The 18,946-nt window shown below is 44.3% G+C and overlaps 1 protein-coding gene across 1 annotated transcript; it reads right to left on the bottom strand.

Annotated features, from left to right (window-relative positions):
* Window positions 1-7,886: 7,886 nt before the first annotated feature.
* Window positions 7,887-18,882, bottom strand: PSMA7 (proteasome subunit alpha 7). Its single transcript, XM_029612780.1, has 7 exons — window positions 18,610-18,882; window positions 15,882-16,008; window positions 13,621-13,745; window positions 11,519-11,641; window positions 10,460-10,579; window positions 9,474-9,536; window positions 7,887-8,174 (listed from the first exon to the last, which is right to left on the bottom strand). The coding sequence occupies exons 1-7, from the start codon at window positions 18,802-18,804 to the stop codon at window positions 8,082-8,084; spliced, it is 846 nt and encodes a 281-aa protein (XP_029468640.1). The 5' UTR covers window positions 18,805-18,882; the 3' UTR covers window positions 7,887-8,081.
* Between the last annotated feature and the right edge of the window lie 64 nt (window positions 18,883-18,946).

The following is an 18,946-nucleotide window of genomic DNA, read 5'->3' as shown; positions in this document are numbered from 1 at the left end:
CCCCTTATCCTTGGGCAGGGGCAAAGACAAAATTAAGGATAAGCTTGATTTTAAGTGGTCCTTCTCTCCAATAAATGGAATTTGAATGCCAGTAGAAAAGTAAAGTAATCTGCTGCTGTATCTATATTATATGTTTGTGAAGCAATCTTCAGAAAGTCAAGGCAGGATTCTGTACTGGTCTCTGACTCAAGGAAAGAATTAGCAAGTAAGAAACTTTCCCTCCTCTCTCACGCTGTCCAAATGATTGGGATATACCAAAGCTTCCCTAAACTGGGCAAGAACCCATAACACCTACGCACAGCACACATTCGCCAAACACTGCTGTGGCTGGAGCTCAAACATCCAGCTACTCCTCCACCCTTAAGAGAACTCAGCTAGATCCATCTGAGAAAAAAAAAAAAAAGGGATCAATGGGATAGAGGCTTGAAGCAGAGCAATCCCTGCCTTCTGATATCAGAACCTTACACCTTTCAATCCCACACATACAGCATAGATGTCAAAGGCTTCCTAGCTTGAAGCAAGGATGTGATGACATCCTCTGAATAACCCTTAACTCTCAATCTACTCCTCTTAAAAGCCAGGCCGTGAGACAAAGGTGATCCACCTGCTCCAAGAAAAATCGGGCCCTGACGTAGCAATCCAATATGACTAAGCCTTAGGGGATTCTTAACTTGAGATTCACCAGGTTCACCAACTTCGGTTGCCTGGGCCACTCTGGAGCCATCAAGATCACTCTGCCGCAATGTCTTTCTATGTGCCTGACAACCCGGCCAAGGATGAAAAACAAAGCAGTACTGCAGGAGGCCACAGCTGGAAGATCATGTCAAGGCCTTCTGAACCCACTTCTCTTTAAATGAAGAATGGTGGAGCTCTAGTATTCATGCTGGTTGCTATTAAATCCAACTCTGGGACCCCTTACCCCAAATGTCCTTGATTAGCAACAGCACTCTATGAGCCAATTCCCACTCTCCAGAATTTAGAGTATGCCTGCTCAGGATCATGTTTTTCATCCTGGCCACATGAGACACAGCCACGTCCTTCAGAAGCCTCGCCAACCAACAGAACAATATCTCTACCTCCAAAGAAACCAGTGAGTTCTTGTATGCTACTGCAATTGTATTGTCAGACAAGAATTTCAAATGCTGTGTAATTGACATGGCTTCCTTGATTGCTCTGGTTTCCAGACGCTGATCACAGGCCCTCTGCTGTCTTACCCTGACAAATGGCTCCCCAGCCTTTGAGACTGGCAGCCGTAGTTACTACAACCCAAACAGAATTTTCAAACCGTCCTGCACGAGCCAACAGGAAAGACTCAATCCAGCTTTCCCAGACAGGGGAAAACTGATCTCAAAATCCTCCAACTGAGGACTTCACCACGACAAGAGAAAGCTCTGTAATGGTTGCATATGAGCAAACACCAAGGAACAAGGTTTATCATAGACACCATGGAACCCAGGACCTAAAAATAGTTCCAGATCCTGGGATTCTTCAGTCATAACAAGTGAAGGACCTAAATACAATTTCAGCATCCTGTCCGCTGTAAGGAACATCTTGTCTACACTTGTATTGAAACGTGCCCCCACGTATTCCAAATTCTGTTATAGAAGCTTGCTTTTGGCAAAATTTATTGCCAACACAAGGTTTGCAAAATCTGCACCATCCTCTGAACAGATGACTCTGCCCAAATAAGCCAGTCTTCCAAATAAAGGGAGTATAAGGATACCTTCCTTAAGTAAAAAGTCAACCTTACTACTATCATCATCTTGGAACATAAGAAAATGCCATACTGGGTCAGACCAAGGGTCCATCAAGCCCAGCATCCTGTTTCCAACAGTGGCCAATCCAGGCCATAAGAACCTGGCAAGTACCCAAAAACTAAGTCTATTCCATGTTACCATTGCTAATGGCAGTGGCTATTCTCTAAGTGAACCTAATTACAGGTAATGGACTTCTCCTCCAAGAACTTATCCAATCCTTTTTTAAACACCGCTATACTAACTGCACTAACCACATCCTCTGGCAACAAATTCCAGAGTATAATTGTGCGTTGAGTAAAAAAGAACTTTCTCCGATTAGTTTTAAATGTGCCCCATGCTAACTTCATGGAGTGCCCCCTAGTCTTTCTACTATCCGAAAGAGTAAATAACAGACTCACATCTACCCGTTCTAGACATCTCATAATTTTAAACATCTCTATCATATCCCCCCCTCAGCCATCTCTTCTCCAAGCTGAAAAGTCCTAACCTCTTTAGTCTTTCCTCATAGGGGAGCTGTTCCATTCCCCTTATCATTTTGATAGCCCTTCTCTGTACCTTCTCCATCGCAACTTATCTTTTTTGAGATGTGGCGACCAGAATTGTACACAGTATTCAAGGTGCGGTCTCCCCATGGAGCGATACAAAGGCATTATGACATTTTTCCGTTTTATTCACCATTCCCTTTCTAATAATTCCCAACATTCTGTTTGCTTTTTTGACTGCTGCAGCACACTGAACCGATGATTTCAATGTGTTATCCACTATGACGCCTAGATCTCTTTCTTGGGTTGTAGCACCTAATATGGAACCCAACATTGTGTAATTATAGCATGGGTTATTTTTCCCTATATGCATCACCTTGCACTTATCCACATTAAATTTCATTTGCCATTTGGATGCCCAATTTTACAGTCTCACAAGGTCTTCCTGCAATTTATCACAATCTGCTTGTGATTTAACTACTCTGAACAATTTTGTGTCATCTGCAAATTTGATTATCTCACTCGTCGTATTTCTTTCCAGATCATTTATAAATATATTGAAAAGTAAGGGTCCCAATACAGATCCCTGAGGCACTCCACTGTCCACTCCCTTCCACTGAGAAAATTGTCCATTTAATCCTACTCTCTGTTTCCTGTCTTTTAGCCAGTTTGCAATCCACGAAAGGACATCGCCACCTATCCCATGACTTTTTACTTTTCCTAGAAGCCTCTCATGAGGAACTTTGTCAAACGCCTTCTGAAAATCCAAGTATACCACATCTACCGGTTCACCTTTATCCACGTGTTTATTAACTCCTTCAAAAAAGTGAAGCAGATTTGGGAGGCAAGACTTGCCTTGGGTAAAGCCATGTTGACTTTGTTCCATTAAACCATGTCTTTCTATATGTTCTGTGATTTTGATGTTTAGAACACTTTCCACTATTTTTCCTGGCACTGAAGTCAGGCTAACCGGTCTATAGTTTCCCGGCTCGCCCCTGGAGCCCTTTTTAAATATTGGGGTTACATTTGTTATCCTCCAGTCGTTTTAATGATAGGTTACAAATTTTTACTAATAGGTCTGAAATTTCATTTTTTAGTTCCTTCAGAACTCCGGGGTGTATACCATCCTGTCCAGGTGATTTACTACTCTTCAGTTTGTCAATCATGCCTACCACATCTAGGTTCACAGTGATTTGATTCAGTCCATCTGAATCATTACCCATGAAAACCTTCTCCATTACGGGTACCTCCCCAACATCCTCTTCAGTAAACACCGAAGCAAAGAAATCATTTAATCTTTCTGCGATGGCCTTATCTTCTCTAAGTGCCCCTTTAACTCCTCGATCATCTAACGGTCCAACTGACTCCCTCACAGGCTTTCTGCTTCAGATATATTTTAAAAAGTTTTTACTGTGAGTTTTTGCCTCTACAGCCAACTTCTTTTCAAATTCTCTCTTAGCCTGTCTTATCAATGTCTTACATTTAACTTGCCAATGTTTATGCTTTATCCTATTTTCTTCTGTTAGATCCTTCTTCCAATTTTTGAATTAAGATCTTTTGGCTAAAATAGCTTCTTTCAACTCCCCTTTTAACCATGCCGGTAATCGTTTTGCCTTCTTTCCACCTTTCTTAATGTATAGAATACTTCTAGACTGTGCTTCTAGAATGGTATTTTTTAACAATGACCATGCCTCTTGGACATTTTTTTACTTTTGTAGCTGCTCCTTTCAGTTTTTTTCTAACAATTTTTCTCATTTTATCAAAGTTTCCCTTTTGAAAGTTTAGCACGAGAGCCTTGGATTCGCACACTGTTCCTTTTCCAGTCATTAAATCAAATTTGATCATATTATGATCACTATTGCCAAGCGGCCCCACCACCATTACCTCTCTCACCAAGTCCTGTGCTCCACTGAGAATTAGATCTAAAATTGCTCCCTCTCTCGTCGGTTCCTGAACCAATTGCTCCATAAAGCTATCATTTATTCCATCCAGGAACGTTATCTCTCATGCATGTCCCAATGATACATTTACCCAGTCAATATTGGGGTAATTGAAATCTCCCATTATTACTGCACTACCAATTTGGTTAGCTTCCCTAATTTCTCTTAGCATTTCACTGTCCATCTCACCATCTTGACCAGGTGGACGGTAGTATACCCCTATCACTATAGTCTTCCCCGACACACAAGGGATTTCTACCCATAAAGATTCATTTTGTATGCCATCTTGGACATAAAGCGCTTCCTGCGTGTTGTCATTGCCAGCTCAAATAGAAGCACCTGAAATTGAAAAATGGTCCCTGGCGCACCACACACTTGAGGAATTTTTGATGATATCTCTGAACAGGGATGTGAAGATAGGCCTCCATCAGATTTAAGGATGCCAGAAATTACCCTCTTTTGATTGCACCGATCACTGAAGGCATAGTTTCCATCCAAAGATTGGGTACCCATAAGCATACGTTCACCTTGAGGTCCAGAATGCGTCAGCATATTGGTCCAACATGGCTCGAATCAGTGGCCTTTTTCACTGAAGTGCATGGAGAAGCCATGAAAGCTTCTACCACTGGCAGAGCAAATTCTAAGGCGTAGCCATCCCTTCTGATGGTCAGGACCCACTGGTCTGTTATTTTGGTCCAGTGTGTGAAAGTGGGCCAACCACCCTCCTAAACGCACACATGGAAATTGGAAAATTTAATCTCACTGCACTCCCTTAAGTTCTCCAAAACTGGGGCCTGAACTCATGAGAACTCCCCCAGAAGGACTGGGATTTACTTATTTATGGATGCTGTGAGGAGGAAACTTTCCCCAGATAACAACACCTGACCTGCTGGGGAAGGTCTTCCAGTCTCCTCTGAGCTTATCTCCTCTGGCAATTTATGGGACTTTGACTCTCCAAGGCATTTTACCAACTGATCCAAACCCTCTCCAAACATCACCTTCCCTTTAAAAGAGACGACCCAGCTGACAATTTGACCACACATCAGCTGCCCAGTTATGCAGCCAGCCCAGTTATGCAGCCAGCCAGATGGTAGCTAAAACTACCAACACCATATTTCTAGCTAACGTATGAAGCAAGTCCTTCAAGGCATCTGCTATAAAGCCAAGCTAGCGTCCAGGGGCTCTGTCTCCTTCTCCAAAAGTGAGTCTGCCACTGGAATTTGTTGCACCCAGCATAAACAGAGACAGGCCATGAAATTACTACACACCACCGTTCAGCTCTACAAGGTCAAAACCTCAAACAAATTTATTTTGAGGATGGATTTCCATTTTCCGAACCCAGGAATTTCTAAAGGGCTGTACAGCTTTGAACCGGGATAGTAATTCTCTTAGTAACAGCCAAAACCAAAGCATTTATCTTGGGCAGCATTAAGAGCTCCAATGCATCCTCTGGCAATGGATACAGCTTTGTCATGGCCTTGCCCATCTTCTCGCTGGATTCCAGAGTATCCCACCTTAACTGTCTGATGGAAGGGAAAAGCCTTAGCAGAACACCTGATCCTCCCCTTCATATTTCTGACCTACACCAACTCCTTTATCCCTGGTTCCTCCAGAACTTAAAAAATCATATGGTGTAATTCCACTTCTGCCACCGAGATCTCACCTTCCTCCAAGGGATCCTTTTTCTGTCCAATGGACCTCCCTCCATGTGTTCCTTGGAAGCCCCCAACTCCAGTTCCAAATATGGTTCAGGATTTTGCTTCCTCCTCTTTTGACTAAGATGGGCCCCTGCTTTCTATGCTGCAGAGCTCCCCTGCACTACTGGCTTCTGCAGTCTTTGTGGCCAACTTTCTCTTCGCTGCAGCAGCACCAGGACTTCTGAACTATTTTCTCCACTGTCCACACAGGCCCCACACAACCCCAAAGCAAAATCCGTTGATGTGCACTCCCCACAAAGCACTGCTTCTCGTGCTCAGTGGGAGCAGCCATTTCCTCCACAGCATGCCAAAACAACCCCGACCGCTAGACAACCTTTTATCACAGCTACACTGGAAGACAGGACTCTTGTACAAGGCCACCTCCTTTGTGGGATCATAACAAATTGCCATATTGGGTCAGACCAAGGATCCATCAAGCCCAGCATCCTGTTTCCAACAGTGGCCAATCCAGGCCACAAGCACCTGGCAAGTACCCAAACACTAAGTAGATCCCATGCTACTGATGCAATTAATAGCAGTGGCTATTCCCTAAGTCAGTTTGATTAATAGCAGTTAATGGACTTTTCCACCAAGAATATATCGGAACCTTTTTTAAACCCAGTTATACTAACTGCATGAACCACATCCTCTGGCAACAAATTCCAGAGCTTAATTGTGCATTGAGTGAAAAAATTCTCAGATTAGTTTTAAGTGAGTTACTTGCTAACTTCATGGAGTGCCCCCTAGTCCTATTATCTGAAAGAGTAAATAACCGATTCACATCTACCCATTCTAGACCTCTCATGATTTTAAAAGACCTCTATCATTTCCCCCATCAGCCATCTCTTCTCCAAGCTGAACAGCCCTAACCTCTTCAGCCTTTCCTCATAGGGGAGCTGTTCCATTCCCCTTATCATTTTGGTTGCCCTTCTCTGTACCTTCTCCATCGCAATTATACCTTTTTTGAGATGCGGCGACCAGAATTGTACACAGTATTCAAGGTGCGGTCTCACCATGGAGCGATACAGAGGCATTATGACATTTTCCATTTTATTAACCATTCCCTTCCTAATAATTCCTAACATTGTTTGCTTTTTTGACTGCCATAGCACACTGAGCTCTGTCGACTCCTTCAATCCCCTAAATGCTCCTCCGCTTTTCTTTAAAACATTAAAAAAAAAAAAACCCCAAACAAAAAAAAAAAAGCTCCTCAAAAACAAACAAAAAACCAAACAAGCTACAAGACCCCAGATTATTCCCTGTCCACAGTCTTGGAAGGAGGCTCCGGAGGATAGCGAGAGCTACAGGGAGATGAGGATAGGGAACGAAGAGAGCCAAACCACTGGCTGTCAAACCCCTCTCTCCAGGATGGAGCCACCAGCCCTAGTAGCTATTTGATCTCTAAATCCATTAGCAGGTTTGGCACTTTCACCATCTCCTGCAGACGGTGAATACCTTATGTACCAACAGCAGAGTAAAGCTTTTCTTCTCGGTCTCCATCTATTGGTAGGGGATAAGGAATACTATGTTTAGTTGAGGAGGCCATCTTTCAGAAAGGTGAGAGATAGGCCAGACAGAGGCAATCAGCATTGGGTGGGGGGTCTACAGCATGAAGAGCCGTAGGTTGGGGGGGAAGATAGGATAGATTTAAATACCTGAAAAGTTTTAATAATGTATAAAAAGCAAACCTTTCTTTTTTTTTTTTTTTTTTAATGGAAAAGCAGCTATAGCACAAGGGATTATGATATGAAGCACCCAAAAGGGGTGGCCTTGAACAATGGCAGAAAGGGTAGTGGCTGTCTGAACGTGCTCTTAGAAGAGATGGTAGATGCAAGGTGGCCTGGGATATATAGAGGAGCCCTCATGAGAAGAGAATGGTAGTTGAAACCTAAACTGCAATGCTTCCCAGGCAGGAGCAACCTGACCATGTCGGGCTCTCTCTACAGCAATTCCCTAACTTTAAGAGCTTAAGAAGTGGGTGATGGGAAGGGCGTGTTAGGTGCATTTCCAGCTGAAGTCGGCTGCCGATCTTAAGGCTTTTTTTTTTTTTTTTTAATATTAGCCTCAGTAAGCTGAAGAGAACAAAATGCATTCAGTGATGCTGTCTATGCCTGCTGGTGCATGAGGAGATTGCCACCTTTTAAAAAGTCAGATTTATTGTAGAATCAATCTAAAACCTACTAAAATCACCAAAATACAATGCAGCTATGCTGTCTTCTTCTGTTTCTTCTTTTCATTTTCTTCCTTTTCTTTCTCAATTTCTGCAACATACTTCTCAATTTCTTCCACGTTTAAGATCTATAAGAGGGACAGAAGTCATGGAACAATGAAAAACCGCACCTTAAAATTACTATTAGTACAGGCAGTCTCAAACTTTCTGCAGAAATAATGTGGCAAATGTTTTAAGTTTGCATTTATTTAGATTTGTTTGATTATCTTGCCCAAGGCTTAAGGTAATGTACAGATTTTATAAAAAAAAGTCATTTTCTGGTATTTGGCTCTTTATTAGAGGAAAGGAGATTCAGGTGATTGGGGTTGGGGAGAGAGAGGATCTTGCACAGGAGGGATGGAGAATTCAGGATCAGGTGTGGAAGAGGAGGTAGGAAAATGGGGGTGGGTGGGAGGGAAGGTTCTGTCCCCTGCCCCAGGTTTTACTGCCTCCCATCCCAAGTATCCTCCTATTACACACACCCCCCTCCTCCAATCTCTACCCCAACCTCCCCACCCCCCACGCTGCTGGCCCTGGGCAGGCTGAGAGGAGGAAGAGCAGCAGCAAGTTAGGCTTCGCCGTCGTCCTCTGGCAGGCAGGCCAGACTGCTGCTTTCAAGCCTTTGAACATTAATATTTCTTCTTGCTTCTGCTTTACTTCTACCGGTGTGGTATCTAATCCCTCCCCGTACTTAAGTCTCATCTCACGCCACTTTTGATGCAAACTGCACCGTTTCAGCAGCCCTTCTCTGGGTCACCTCGGTCTATATCCTTTTAGAGATTTCATTTGCTATAACAACAACTAGAGGCCAAAATAACCCATCCAATCTGCTCGGCATGGGGTCTAGGCCAGATATTGCCCCTCCCAAAATAATGAACCCTGCTGCCAATAAAGCAAGTATTGACAAAGTATTTTCAAACAGCATCCCCTGATCTGAGTTGGAGGTCTGTGCTGTGGCAAATGTAAAATTTACACTTGAAAGAGGCATTCGTTCAAAAATTCATCTTTTAATCAAACAGGTTACAGCTTCTTTTTAGCCATCACTTAATGCCTCACACTAGAGCCGGCACTGCCAGATGGCCACACTAACCACTTACAAAAAGAGACAAGCTCTGGCCATTTCCTAACCTTGATAAGACGATAAGGATCACACCATGATAGAAACAACTCTGCTTCCTTGAAGATGGTGCATATACAACCAAAATGATCACCTCAACTGCAACAGGACAGTCCATTTTGGCGACATCCAGATTCTATTTATCTACGAATCCCACATGAAACATTTTCGGGGTAAGAGCGCCTGTAGCTTTTATCTTTTATATCAAAGGGGCGATTTGACTGAGCAGTGCTAGCAGGGAAAAGCTGCCATATTCATTCATCATCATTACCTTAAGTGGCTGATCTCTTCTCATGACCGCTAGTTCTATGTTCTTGCCCCCTGACTGTACAACCTTGATGAAAAAAAAAAGAAACGTAGACTTACTTTTCAATACAGTGTTAGGAAACCTCTGTGTGTGAAGCATGATCTTGCACATGTTAATATGAGACAATGCTAGGGAAAGGCTATAGTGTAAGAAAAGTCCAGTAAGAAGTATTACAGCTGGTAAAGAATAGATAAAGCGTTTGTATGCACACACTTAGGCTATCAAACTCCGGTTTATGAATTAATAACAAAGACCTTCCCCTCATGGTGCCTTTAGAAGTGGGTGAGAGTCAGAGAGCCAAGTGAGACCACAATTCAGTTATCAGCCCCCACTAATCACCGGTCCCAAAGGGGTGGCCGACACTGCACCCCAGGGCTTTCCAAGCTTGTCCCGGTGACCTTCACATGCACATTTCTCTTGTATGTACACTGTGGATATCAGACTCAGGATACGCAAATGTCTGAGGTAGGTTCATGATGGATATCTGTGTGGGATCACCAGGCCAAATTAGGGAAGCCCTGCTGTGCTTGCAGCCCTCTGAGGGCAGGTGGCTCTGGAAAGAGCTGGAAATGATGGTTCCTGACCAGAGATTGTTGCTACAGTAAAAGGGGAAATCGCTAAGTCAGCTGCCAATAAGTGCTCCTGACACCACAGCCCTTAATAGGGCTGAACAGGAAGTCACTGGGGGGAAAAAAAAGTTATACCTGTGAAAGTAATAGTACAAATACAACATAGTAAGAAAATCCTGTCCAACCTGTTTCATCCTTAAGTTAAAAGCAAGACTGCCCAAGTTTACCATGCCCCTTCCCTCTCCAGAGAGCCTAGGTGCAAGGCAGTGAAAGCCGCTGGATTCATTTTATACCAGGACGTCCACAGCAGCAGCTCTGCACCCTACATGGCAGACATGATTGCTAGGGATTTTTTTTCTTTTTTTTTTAAACGATACTCACTTCAAGAAGACCCTTGATAACGAGTTTAATACAGAGATCATCCGTTTCGATAGCTTCGTCAGTGTAATTTTTCTCCAGGAATTCTCGCACGGATTTGGCTCCTCTGCCAATGGCATTAGCCTGAATAAATCACACACATCAAAGGCATAAATGGTAAACTAGAGAATATCATTCAAAATACTGTGAACAACACCGCCGCACAATGTACAGGCCAGAGGGGAAGCTGAGCTATTCTGGGCAGTGCCAACAGAGGCTCCGAAAAGGATGTCTGCTGTATCAGGCCCTGTACACCAGACGGTCTCCGAAGAGAGCCTAGCTTCAAAACTTTTAAACAGGATTTGAAAAGGCAGCGGCTTAGTTCCATCTTGAGATCGGGCAGACGTGGCCATGTTAGTGATTTTAGATGCTCACTTAAAATGATGGCAGAGTTTTGGTATTTTGAAGTCTATTTTCATTTGTTACTTTTGGGTATGCTATTATTATTATAAGCCACTTAGAATTTCAGGTAAAGCAGCAAAGAAATGTTTTAACAAATAAAGCAGGGATCTTTTACAGGGAACAATGGTACATAAAATGTCTAAATAAATAAATTATTCCCTTTAATGTTTCTTTACATATAATACAAACAGCTGGTGACTTCCTAATCCTATACCAATATTTAATGTTAAAGTGATTGGAGTTTCCCTGATTTGTACAAGACTCATTAGGCAGCACACAGAATAAAAACACACATACATATATTGAATACTTGACCTTTTATTCCATTACTGAACAAAAGTAGAAGTACGTTAGTGGATTAAAAAAATACAAGTTATTTGCCTTCTCAAACATGCCAACATTCTGGTTCTAATATGAACCGTCATCAAGGTTAACTCACAAAACACACTAAACCATTATACCCACACTCCCTAAATAGTAGCTGACCAAAAGGATACCTGAATGGATGCAACTGAATTACCGTATATGTCTAAAAGGATAGGACGTAAGGAATAGCAGAAGAGTTACTATGTGCAGGATCTACTATATTCCAAATATTAGCAAAAGAGAGGATTTGCTCACCTTCCACGCGTGGTACGTGCCAGAGGGGTCCGTCTGGTAGAGCCTGGGAGTCCCATCAAAGTCAAACCCTACAATCAAGGCAGATATCCCAAAGGGTCTGCGCCCATTACTCTGGGTATAGCGCTAGTGACAAAGAGAGGATGATTCAGTGTGCATTTGACTGTTTCACAATGGCTTTGGTGTACAGATCCTCAAGAAGATTAAAAAAATTAAAAAAATCAATAGCCACAGATTTTTTTTTTAAAGCTCTAGCTGAGAATTCTTTCTACTTCAGTAAACTGCACCTCACCCTACATCCCTTTCTTGTAAAGAATTTAGAAACACAACTATAAAGACCATCTTGCTTTGAATACTCAGTGTATACAGGGATATAAAAGATGCATGTGATCACCGACACAAAGCTGAGAGTTTGTACAACAAGCTTGATGACTTGGGTGCTACGTCTAAGTGATTCTGTCATCTAAACTCAACCTTGTTCCAGGCGAGAGATCACTTCTGCACCGACGGCACCAAACGGCCCAACGAAAAAAGACTCCCCTGAGCTACTGCTTCCTCTCGCCACCTCACACGGACTGAATGACTCCCCTGAGCTACTGCTTCCTCTCGCCACCTCACACGGACTGAATGACTCCCCTGAGCTACTGCTTCCTCTCGCCACCTCACACGGACTGAATGACTCCCCTGAGCTACTGCTTCCTCTCGCCACCTCACACGGACTGAATGACTCCCCTGAGCTACTGCTTCCTCTCGCCACCTCACACGGACTGAATGACTCCCCTGAGCTACTGTTTCCTCTCGCCACCTCACACGGACTGAATGACTCCCCTGAGCTACTGCTTCCTCTCGCCACCTCACACGGACTGAATGACTCCCCTGAGCTACTGCTTCCTCTCGCCACTTCACATGGACTGCTCTTTTCTACATCCTCTGCCCTAACGGGCAGTCCCAAACTAAATCTACCTGGGGGATTGTGGAGAGGGGGCGGCCCTCTTCCAGCGTGCTGTCCTGAGCAGCAGTTCTAACTGGAATTGCAGGGCTACCATTTGATTAGCAGGAGTTTGCATAAATTATTTTCTGAACAGCTTCCCAGTGTGACAGAGCTAGGATCCCACCCCTGGGAAATGGGAGCAGTTAGCCCGCTGGTGGGGGTGGGGCAAGGGGCATTCCAGAAGGCAAAATGAAAGAGTGATTATTTGAAATCGTAGCCCCAGGGAGGCACAGGTGGGGGTCAGAAAAATAAGAGGAAGCTCACGGAGAGGGCAGGAGGGCCAGGAGACCACTAGATAGGCAGAAAGTGGTTGGCGTGACCATTCTAACTGGAAAAAGATTAGAGAGGCTGCCGCTAAGAGCTTAGCAGTGTCATGGGGCAGCCAAGACGGGCGCTGGATGGTTGCCAGGAGTTGTGTCAGCCTGCATGTAGATGCCCGTTTGCCCTACTGCTGCGAGAGGTGAAACTGCATTGTTTCCTGTGAAGTATCAGAGCTGGGAAAGGAATGAAGAGACTTGGTGGCCGTGCAGTTGTTCTGGTCTCATGCAAACACCTATTAAAATATGGGGACATGCTCATAGTGCAGATCTTAGCATGTATAAAATGTCTAGAACAGCGCTGCTCAACTTGAACCATTGCCTCCTGCACACACAGTAAAATAAGAAAATCGTCCTTGCTGTACTGTAATTCATGCATATAATACATAACGTAAACAGCAACAGAACATTTCACTTTTAGATCAAATTATGGAATGCAATGCATTTTTATTTTTCAGTTCAAAAGATAAACAAACTGTACATTTTTGTGAAACTGGAACAAGTTATGCTTCAGTGTTTCAGTAAGTCCTAAGGCGTTACGTCTCCAAATGGGCTAGTTTTGCCTGTCCTCACTCAGAATTCAGGATATGTTGGGGATATGATCTAAGCTGAAGAGGAGCCTCCAGTCTTACTAGTTCACGCACAGCTGCTAAGCTCTGTAGAATTACAATATACAGGGCAATAATCTTTGTAAGCAAACCTCTCCCATTTTAGACAAAGTGAAAGAATGGCTGCGAGGAAGTCCAAAAAAACCAAAAGTACACAAGGATTTCTTGGCAATTTTTACCACCACTTACCTGCTTAAGGCTGGCAATGTAACGTGTGATATATTCCACTGTGACAGGATCTTCCACGGTCAGCCTGTGACTCTGGCATTCTACACGGGCTCTGTTTATAACTATCCTGGCATCAGCTGTGAGGCCTACGGAGAGGAAAGAAGAACCAAACCTTAAACAGATTCCAGTTTTCCTTTTTCTAGTTCAGTGATGGTACCCGGCTAAAATTCTCCATTCTTCAACCATTATCTATCTTTTATATTATATATAAGCTTAGACAGTGGGTGTGCATGTGTTTGCCGGTGCACACCTTCCTCGCCCAAGTGGCCATGTGGGCTGGAAGGAGGCCCATGGGGTCAGAAGACAGACGACTCGGCAGCATAGCCACACAACAGTAACCTATGTGAGATGCAGCAACAGATGGGGGAAGGTTCGCTCAGCCTGCACGGGTCAGCTGAAGGAAACAGCAGCAATGGAAGGATGCAGAATGACGAAGCAGCTAAGCTGGGGTCTACAAATCCTCTTTCCTCCATGGGCTGGAAACTGCAGGCTGGTTAGCCTTACCTTGGTGGTGGTGGGGGGGAAAATTAATGGAGACTCTACTGAAAGGATAGTGAACTATCTATAATCCAGTGGGTTGCAGGATCCAAAGCAACATTGTTTTACCAGAGGAAGTTTGTGTCAAACCAATCTAATTTTTGTGATCGACTAGAGAATTAGCTCAATACAAGTTCTTCATGTGATTTACTTGTATTTTAGCAAAGTTTCTGATACATTCCCACACAGGAGGCTCATGAATAAAATGAGCAGCCTGGGAGTGGATCCCAAGGTGGTGGAATGGGAAGTGGTAAATGAAACACACTCTGAGGAGAGAAGGGTGATAAGTGGAGTGCCTCTGGGATTGGTTCTGCGCAAGTTCTAGTCAAGATCTTTGTGAGCGAAACTGCAGAGGGGTTAGAAAGAAAATGTATCCTCTTTATTTACAGGCCAATACAGAAAAACGCGCGGGAGAGCCGGCGAGTGCCCGCTCTCCCGGCCACTCTCCTGGGCGCACAATTCAGGAGGGTGGCCTATGCAAATTAGGGCCCGCGGTAAAAAGAGGTGCTAGGGACACTAGCGCTTCCCTAGCGCCTCCTTTTTGACAGGAGCAGCGGTTGTCAGCAGGTTTGACAGCTGACGCTCAATTTTGCCGGCGTCGGTTCTCAAACCCGCTGACAGCCACAGGTTCAGAAAATGGATGCCGGCATAATTGAGCGTCCGTCTTCCGACCCATGGGCCGATTTTAAATTTATTTTTTTTTAAATTTTGATTTTTGTTTATTTTTGGGGCCTCTGACTTAATATCACTATGATATTAAGTTGGAGGGTGTACAGAAAAGATATTAAGTCAGAGGCCCCAAAAAAATAAAAAAAAAAAAAGCAGTTTTTTCTGCTTTTCTGTACACTTCCCCGGCGCCGGCAGAAATTAACGCCAGCCTACTGTACAAGGGGGTAAAGCTAGTGCGTCGAAAACGTGCGGCCAACCCCGGGCTAACAGTGCGCTCCACCGCTGTATCAGCCCGAATGTTAGCTAGCTCTGGCCTTTTTTTCATTGGTAGCTCAAAGTGAGTTACCAATATAACAGAAGGTGAAGTGACTTGCCCAAGGTCACAAGGATCAGTAGTGGGTTTTGAACCCTGGCTTCCCTGGTTCTCAGCCCACCGCTCTAACCTCTAGGCTGCTCTTCCATTCCACTCTTGATGATGTTACGATCTGCAACAGAGTGAACATTCTGAAGGAATAGAGAGCATGAGCAGTGATCTAAGAAAGCTTGAGGAGTAGTTGAAATTTTGGCAGCTAGGATTCAATGCCAGGAAGTGCAGATTTGTACAACTGGAGTGCAATCATAAAAAAGAGCCAGAGGATGGAAATGAAGAAACAGGGTAACCTGTGGTAACTTCTGGAGTACCATTTCTGCATGGGGGTGGCTGGGTAAAGAGGATGGACCATTCTGGTCTTTCTTTGCCATTGTTACTAAATGTTCTGCATGTTTCTGCTAGTCTTACAATGAAAGAGCCACCATCTCACCTCATTTTATGTGAAAGAGACTTGTTTTCAAGGTGTTACTAATTTAAAAAAGATAACGCCTTCAATAGACATCACCCTTCCTGAGAAACTAAACACTAAATAGTCTAAAGGCATAGCGTCACCTGAACCCACAAACGCCAGTTCATCTTAACTTCTGTTTTTAAATTACAGAACAATGTGCCAGAAAGGTTCCCTTTTTATATATAGAATCCATACCTGCAAAAGCCATGCAGACGTTTTCATCAAGGGCACAGATCTTCCGTACTGTTCTCTCATCCTGGAGTTTAGCTACCGATTTCTTCTCAACTCCAAGGACAACTATTTCTTTTCCTCGTACGCCAACCTTAAAACAAATTCAAACCATTAAAAAAAAAATATCACTTTGAAAAAGGAAGGAGTGTACGGCAGAAGGTCGTGCAGTGGCAGAGCAGCTCGGCTTACCCAACTTGACTTTCAATTTTTTTTTAAATGCCTGCCCCTCCGTGGGCACCACAGGATGCAATGCTGAATACATTACAGTGATATACTGCAAATAACCTCTTCCATCTCTCTGGTGGGTAAGCAACCTATGCTACGCATCTGCTGTGATAACGGATAATGGCCATTGGTTGCCTGATTGCTGCAATGTGTTTGGTTACTGTAAATCATCATCTTGCTGGGCTTACTGGGCAAGGTGTTTATGGAGGGTTAGAGAGAAGATTTGGGCTTACTGTGCTGGAATTATGTAGGGAGGGGGAGGGAGCAGACTAAATAAATGGGTCAGGTCAGCTCTGTCAAGTTAACTTTTGTTTATACTAATGCTCACTCCATTAGAAAAATGCAGCATATGCTAGATATGTTACATGGCGCCCAGAAGCAGATATGCTTTTATCAAACCAGATGATAGTGCCGGGTTATTTATTTCAGGATCAAGTCTGGGTTGATAAACAGGGAGAGAGTATTTTATGAATAAAAGTCTGTTAGTGCAAACATTACCTGTGACTTTGTGTGATGGAAGAGAAGATGCATTAAGATTCCGATTTATGGTTCTGTTTACTATATCGCCCTCCAGCTCTTAGAGGCAAAAAAAGGTCAGTTTTGTTTTTTGTTTTTCTAATAGTTTGGTTAGCTTAGTGCTGGGCCATAACAACATTATCTTAGGAGAGTTTAATTTTCAAATTGATAACTTGAGTTCTAGGAAAGCTCAGCAATTTTTAGAGCTTATGGCAATATTAGGCATGAGGCAGGTGATTAATAAGCTTACTCGTCAATTATATCAAATCTTTCATTAAGTAAAATCCTAGAAAGCTTAGGGCAAATTGGCAATTAAAAAATGTAATATCTAAAGCAGAATTTTGTAGAATAGCTCAAGCCCTTGTATACATAAACTTGACAATTGTAATACTCTCTACACGGGCTTGCAAAAGGTTTTACTTTCAATTAATTAAAAAAGAAGCCAGCTCTGCTTTTAACAGGGATAAAGCATCTTGAGCATATATCTCTAGTCCGTGCTGCACTGGTTGCCTCTGTTTTAAGATGATATCTTTACTGCATAAAAGCAGGTGATGTGGTAGGAAGTCCATTAGCAGAATTACTTAAGTCGTATCATGTGCATTCTTTTCGATCTGCTGATGAAAAGTTAGAGTGAGCCTAGACTTTAGAACGCAGAGAGACAAGGAAGGTTTGGTTTATTTTAGTTATGTTTTAGTTTCAATGTATAAATGTTTTAGTGTCATGCTGGTTATGCATGTCAGTTTGTAAACTGCACGGATCAAAATGTATTCAGATGATGCAGAATGGAAATGCAATAAATACATTTCAAACCCAACACAAGGACAAAGTCTTTAAAAAGGAGGTCTGTGGGCTGGCTCAGTGGCAGTCCTGAGTTCGAGGCCCAGTTTCTCAGACCAGTAGCATTTATGGTCCCTGGTGGACCATCACATAAAGGAGAATTTAGTGGTCTGTGGCCAGACTCTGCGTAAATATTTACCAGGTGGGAGAAGTTTAAAATAATGGTGGGGAGGGGATCTAGAGAGTTACAAAGGAAGGGTGATGCTGCCATAACCTTATTTAGAAACCAGGTCAGACTGAGCTGGAAGGCCAAAGGAAACAGACACACCAAACAACGCCTGGGTCTGGCCCTTCCAAAATAAAAACTACAGAACACAAGTGGACATGAGATGAAGTCAAGCTTATTGTAAAATTTAATTCATCACAACAGGAAAAATGAGGAAAGTTCCTGTATAAAGATAAATGCTAAGTCACTGAGGCCTCTATTCTCCCTATGTATTGGTTCACCAAATGCATAATAACCAAAGCCTAAATTACTGGTTGGCAAGTCATACCAGTCTCCATGCGCCAAAGTACTCTTCCTAGCATCCTCTAAATCTATGGGTCCAAACTCCAGTCCAGGCTATAAGTAACACATAAGCTCCATCCCCCACCCCACCAGAACCCCCTCCCACCTTCCTAGCACCCGAGACCTTCAGCAGGCACAATGGTTCCCAAACTGGGAGCCCTCAGAAGAACACCAGCCGCGTTTAAGAGAGCAAACCAAGGATTAAAATTAAAAAGAGCAGCAAGTCCAGGTCTTACACCTTTACCACTGCAGCACTGAACTCCTCAAGACAGCAGGTTTCGGCCTCGATTTGGACCTCCACCTCCGGGGGATCCTGAAAACCCAAATCGGTTCTGATTTTAACTTTGTGTCTCAGCAATAGCAAACGCCGGGGAACCTCCTGGCAAGGTGGCTGAGGGGTGAAGGGGTCCCTGCTCGGTCATCAACGGGGGGATGGGGGGGGGGGGGGGACGACACTCACTTTCTGTTCGGAAAGGAGGGGGGAGAGGGGACGGTGATCACTCCCTGGGCATCCTCGCGTCCTTAAGGCGGCGCAGAGCCCCCCCCCCCTGAGCCGGGGCCCTTCTACCCCACGCGGCCTGCCTTTGCCTCTCTCCTCCCACTCACCGCGGTGGAGCCTTTCTTCACGGCCTCCTGCGCGTACTCCACCTGGAAGAGGTGCCCGTCCGGGGAGAAGACGGTGATGGCGCGGTCGTAGCTCATGTCCGGGCGGCAGGAGGAAGCGGCGACGGCGATGCTACACCGGCGAAAGGGCCGGAGCAAAAGCGAAAGCGCAGACTCACGGCCTGCGCGCCTCCGCATTCACCAAGCGCGGCTACGCCGCCTGCGTCACCGCCGGCCCTCCCTGCCCGGCCGCCGCAGCGCCGCTTCCGTAGCGCGCGTGCGCGGCGTCAGTGCAGGATTCCTCTCCGCCCGCCCGCCGACCCGCGCTACGCCATCGCCG

Source organism: Rhinatrema bivittatum, chromosome 8 (assembly GCF_901001135.1).
Source record: "Rhinatrema bivittatum chromosome 8, aRhiBiv1.1, whole genome shotgun sequence".
Lineage (NCBI taxonomy): Eukaryota > Metazoa > Chordata > Amphibia > Gymnophiona > Rhinatrematidae > Rhinatrema > Rhinatrema bivittatum.
This window is presented reverse-complemented; position numbering and strand designations above follow the sequence as displayed.